The sequence below is a fragment of the Tupaia chinensis genome, unplaced genomic scaffold (assembly GCF_000334495.1).
Source record: "Tupaia chinensis unplaced genomic scaffold, TupChi_1.0 Scaffold000242_1, whole genome shotgun sequence".
Classification (NCBI taxonomy): Eukaryota; Metazoa; Chordata; class Mammalia; order Scandentia; family Tupaiidae; genus Tupaia; species Tupaia belangeri.
The window spans coordinates 630,371-636,370 of record NW_006159720.1 but is presented as its reverse complement, the minus strand read 5'-3'; the positions used below and the strand labels follow the sequence as shown (position 1 = coordinate 636,370).

Here is a 6,000-nt window from a genome sequence, read left to right as displayed (position 1 = left end):
TATATCAGGGAGTCAGAGGGGGGTCACTTCCCAGCAAGGCTATCACAGTCCCGGAGCGAATAGCAGGTGGCCTTGCCAACATGCTAAGTGACCCAAGCTTGTTCCATGGTCAGGGGGCGTACAGTCGTGGCCTTGCCAGCTCACTGAACCGACTGGAAGCGATGCTCAAAGGTCAAGGGGCTCAGACGGGTCCTGGAGCCCCGCCGGGTCGGACTCCTCCAGAACTACATTCTGATATATGGTAAAAGGTTCATTATGATATCAATGATAATTATTGGTTACTAAACAAATATATCCTAAATAGTTACGGTTCTGGGTGAAGAAAATATAGCATCGAAAATAGACTCAATCACTGACCTTCTAAGACGTACAGTAAAGTTTTAAGTATGATAAAAAGGACAAAAAGGCCAAGAGATTCTTGAGAGCAAGAAAAAGCCTATTCAGTACTAGCTCAGAGGTGAGCTGAAATAAAAAGCCAGAGAGAATTCTAATGCCACTTATTTGATACAAGTTGTATTTAATAGCTTAAATACTAACTATAAAATTTATTTTCTCAATATACTTCAAGTAATGGCTAAAAACATCCTCAAAATATTATGTAAGAATTAATTTTACTGACAATTTTTGTCCATTATTTGATATGTTTACTGAGCTGATATGACGGTGCCTCTCCAAGGTGTGCTCTAGGAATAGCAGTAAGAGATACCAATAAATATTGTTCAATATGAAGTTCCCAGTATACTTACAAGATTCTGTCTGTGAATTTGATTAGTAAACTTCTGAAACAATTGTATAGCATCCAAAACTTCAAAATCCACTTAATTCTCACTAATACATGACTTCATACAAAGGTCTGTGGAGAGTAGAGATGAGTAAAACCTCACAAGTGATTCACTGTTCATGCCTGCATCGTATCTTCATTTTTTAAATCAGTATATACATGTATGCTAAGCAGTGATGATATGCTAATAAAATGAAATGTGTTCCTATCCTTGTAGAAATAATGTGTGAGGAACAGAAAGTATTAATACTTATGTCATTGTGATGCAATCAACTAAAGAATAAATTAGAAATATATAGTGTTCTGGTAACATTGGGGAGAAAGAGATGACTTCAGTCTCAGGTACGGGGGCAATGGGATGAGAAATAGTTCCAATGCAATGAGCTTTAACCAGGGCCTTGTATGTTAACTAGATATTGAAAGGGAAAACAAGAGAGGGGAGCTATATCTAAGTTCTATGGATGAATATACATATAGACCTAGGTAGAAGTAGAGAGAAAGAATAATTATGAGGATACAAATATAATAGTGATATGATACAAAGGCAAAAAAACTAAAGACTTAATAGAAGTAGAAGATGAAACTAGTTTAGAATTTATTAAGAATAATATATTTTAGATTAAAATGACTTAAATTGACACTAATATGCTTGACTTTCATAGAATCTAAGCCAGTAACAGCCTCTCAGGAAATGTCCAGCACAAACGGCACTGCAATAACAGAATTCATTCTGCTGGGGCTCACAGACCGCCCAGAGCTCCAGCCTCTCCTCTTCGTGCTGTTTCTGGCTATTTATCTTGTCACTCTCTTGGGCAACCTAGGCATGATAGTGTTAATCAGACTGAATTCTCGCCTTCACACACCCATGTACTTCTTCCTCACTAACTTGGCCATTGTGGACTTGTGTTACACCTCGAATGCAACCCCACAGATGTTGACTAATTTCTTATCAGAGAAGAAGACGATCTCCTTTGCTGGCTGCTTCACACAGTGTTACATTTTCATTGCACTTCTCCTCACTGAGTTTTACATGCTGGCAGTGATGGCCTATGACCGCTACGTGGCCATTTGCAACCCCCTGCACTACAGTGTGAGGATGTCCAGGTGCGTATGCATCTGCTTGGCCATGTTTCCATACATCTATGGCTTCTCAGATGGGTTGCTCCAGGCCATCCTGACCTTCCGCCTGAACTTCTGTAGATCCAATGTCATCAACCACTTCTACTGTGCTGACCCACCACTCATTAAACTTTCTTGCTCTGACACTTATGTCAAAGAACATGCCATGCTCATATCAGCTGGCTTCAATCTCTCCAACTCCCTCACCATCATCCTGGTGTCTTATGCCTTCATTATTGGGGCCATTCTTAGGATCAAATCTGCAGAGGGAAGGCACAAGGCATTCTCCACCTGTGGTTCCCACATGATGGCTGTCACTCTGTTCTATGGGACACTCTTCTGCATGTATGTCAGACCACCCACTGATAAGAGTGTTGAGGAATCCAAAATCATAGCAGTTTTCTACACCTTTGTAAGTCCATTGCTTAATCCATTGATCTACAGTCTGCGGAACAAAGATGTCAAGCAGGCCTTGAAGAATATCCTCAGGAGAAGTATTAGCATGACAATGTAATGTTTCCACTTTACAATAAATCATAACTCTATCCTTTGGCTAAAAATCTTGGAATATAATGATGAGTTTTCATACTTTTTATGATTATGTCCAATGCATGTCAGTTAAAAAGTTTATCCTTGTGGAAAAAATGGGTGACACTTATTTTTCTTAATTTTCCCTTCAACTATGCTTCATTGGCCAATAGCATATCATTTCCTCAGAGTTTGTCAGAAATGCAGTAACATTCAGTCCTTCAGACTAATTACATCCAAGTCCACGTTTTAATTTAATCCTTAGGTGTTTTATAAGCAAATATAGTGGGTTTATTTTGATTTTTTAACAATTTCTTAATATTGTAATTAATGTGAAACATTAATTTTAAAGTGTCATGTGAACTAAGACAAAATACTTGTGGAAGAATAAGTTCATTCAGTAAATTTACAGATCATGTGGCAGGTTTGGAGGTCTCTGTTGAGTGTTGTGCATATAGTGCATATAAAATAGCAGTTCCCTCTTTTCCTTAATAATAGTCTGTAAAAGAAGATTTTGGGGCCAGCAGGTGGCATGGTGGTTAAAGGCACTGGACTTCCACCTGGCCGACCATGTTTCCAGTTCTGGCCCAGGCAGCTTTCTTTCTCACTTTCCTTCTTCTCACCCCTTTCTCCCACTCTTGCTCTATCCCTCTATGGTCAAATTTAAATCAATAAATAAAGTTAAATAAAATATTTTTTAAAAAAGAAGGTATCTCTTAAACAAATAAACTAAACTGCATTTAAATTTAAGGCTGTATGTGTCATAATGAAATAGAATAAGGCAATGTACAAGAAGACAACTATGATGAGCAGGTAGAAGTAGTGTTGTCTTGGAGAATGACATTTAAGGTGACATTTAAAATATGTTTAAATAATAACAAGAGAAAAATTGGGGGAAAGAGCATTCAAAACAGCAGATAGGCCTTGTGAAATTTTGGAGTTTAGAAAGAGCTTGGCACTCAACCAGCATGAGTAACCTAATGAATGAGGGAGAGCGTGATAGAGAATGAAAATGTAAATATGGACCACAGCAAGATCTTTCATTTCATTCTTTGTTATTTTTAATTGCCAAATGTCATGCGTGCTCACAGGACAGAAAGAGAGAGCCAGAAATTACAACCCTGTCCAGTGGAGTGTGGTCACACTTCAATCCTTTTCTTTTATTTCCCCATTCCAGCAGGATTTTGAGAACATATCCAAATGTAGTCAATGTTTTTCAATCTTCCAGGTCCAGGATTTGAACTGCAGTTGGACTTGTGGTATCTGATTTACTGCACACAGTGGTTAACCCTACACTATGGGGTCAGTTCGAGCTTTGATTTCACTATGCTTCCAATAAACCATTCATGTTTCTCTTTTAGCTTCATAGCCAAAAGTTTAATCTATTTTTTAATAATTATTTTATTTATGTATTATTATTATTTCCCATGAGTTTTGCCAGAGAAAGACAGAGAAAGAGAGGAGAAAATGGAAAAGCAAGTCACCAGGTCTGGGACTCAAATCATTTTGGCCATTTGGGAATTCCAGTGTCTTAACCACCATGCCACCTGCTGGCCAAATTTAAACTATTTGAACTCATGTACCCTATCTTATTTACATTTGTATCTAGCTCTTGGATGAGTAGAAATGAAATCCTTGATAAAAGAAAACAGAAAGATATTTTTACCTTTGACTTGCTTTTGAATGTTCATAAATGAATAACATAGTGCTAAATTACATGCTTATCACACTTTCTGTAAACTATTACTTCACCACACACAGACCTAACACCTTGAACTACCTTTACTACAACTTACTGTGCACGTGGTAATCTCCAAATTTTGCTTACTGGGCTTTATAATTTAACTACTTTATTCTAGCCATTTATGGAAGGTGTGGTGAAACAAACAATTCAGACTGGTAAGGAATCACAGAAACATCAAAGTTCATGAATTTAGTCATTATTTATATTGTTAATCATCTGACTGGAATAAATTGTGATCCAAAATGCAAAATCCCATGAGGATAAACTCTTGATCACTCAAAGCAATCAGTTCAAAGTGATTGCAAATTGATGCAATCACATTGCCCAAATCCCAAGACTCCAGTAAGTATGAGTGTATCCCAATTATCACTCCCCCCCGCCTCCCGCCCGGAGTTATCTTTTGTAGTAACATTGTAATTGTTTCTTCAGGATGTGTTTAAAAATACCTAAGGGATAAAACTCCAAATCACAAATTGGATATAAATCATTTTCAGCAACCCTTTCTTGGACCACTAGTGTCTCTGAGATAATCTTTCCTGGGGTCAGGTAGGAATGAAAATTCTTATTTTTATACTTACATTTGCTCTTCTTGTTTCAGCTTGTATCTTTATCAGTGGAAGTCAGTTATCAACCAAAGTAACTTGGGGGATTATTTTAGACTCTTAGCCAGTTAAAATGAGTTATCATATATTTATTTAGAGTAGTCACTAGAAAATATTAAAGTTTTATTGAAATTTTGTATTTATAATTATCATCGTATTTACAAACAGCATCCTCACCTTTTATTCACATACTTAACACCTTGGATAATCACACTGGAGTAAACATTTGAATTGATCATTTACCAATATTTTTAGAATAATACATATTGAAAGGATAAAATTTCCTATCACCCCAGCAACAACAACATAAAAGCCTTTATCAAAGAATTTGAGAGACACATTTAAGCAGAAATCATACTCATTCTAGCAGAAATAAAACCTCTATAGATTTAAATTATTTGAAAAAGGAAATTTGGAGCCAAATTTAATGTTCGTTAACATGTACATGCTTAATAACTAGTGTAGGAATGGTAAATACATGAATACAAAATCAGAACGTTAGAAACGATGTGCCAGCCGGTGGTGTGGGGTTAAGGTGCTGGACTCCCACATGACCAACGGTGGCTTGAATCCTGGAACTTGTGGCTTGAAAATCACACTTAAAATCTGTGCCTGCTTGCCAAAAATCCCGAGAGAAGAATGGAGGAGAAGAAATGAAGGGCTTGTGGTGTGGCCATCCTCTTTGGGGAGGATTTCTCACTTTCTTTTCTCTCTCTCTCTCTCTCTTTCTCTCTCTCTCATAAATGCATATGCCCAATGCAAACACCCCACCCCCAAGAAAAGATAGATATTTCACAAACTCTTAGGGCAAAGTCTTACATTAAATACTCCAGGATTCTGATCTCTGTATCAAGATTAAAAAAAAAATTCTAAATGAAGTCCCCAAAATGATTTTCATAGATAAGTCCAAAGTTAAAATACACATGACCTAGAATTAATGTTCATGCAATACAACCAGGTAATGCCCTGCTCTCATATTTGTGAGACATTAAAATGGAAATCCATGAAAGAGGAACAATGTTAAAGTCTATTATGGCAGAATATGTAAGGAAGATGCTCCCTCCTGGAAAACTGAAATTCATAGTAGATGCAGGATTCCCCCTAACTTAGCTACCTTTGTTTTTATATCCTGTCTTAAGATATGATTATTAGGTTAGCCAGTAGCATGGCAGTTGAAGTGGCTGGATTCAACATGGCCAGCTCTGAAGTTCAAGTCCAGGGCCCAG

General features: G+C 37.1%; 1 protein-coding gene across 1 annotated transcript; it reads left to right on the top strand.

Moving 5' to 3' along the window:
* Window positions 1-1,472: 1,472 nt before the first annotated feature.
* On the top strand, window positions 1,473-2,414 carry LOC102491840 (olfactory receptor 5M11). Its single transcript, XM_006148765.1, has one exon. The coding sequence runs from the start codon at window positions 1,473-1,475 to the stop codon at window positions 2,412-2,414; it is 942 nt and encodes a 313-aa protein (XP_006148827.1).
* The last annotated feature ends 3,586 nt before the right edge of the window (window positions 2,415-6,000 follow it).

Excerpts from the sequence above, each read along its gene's own strand:
- LOC102491840 (XM_006148765.1), top strand. The coding sequence starts at position 1,473 with ATGTCCAGCACAAACGGCACTGCAATAACAGAATTCATTCTGCTGGGG.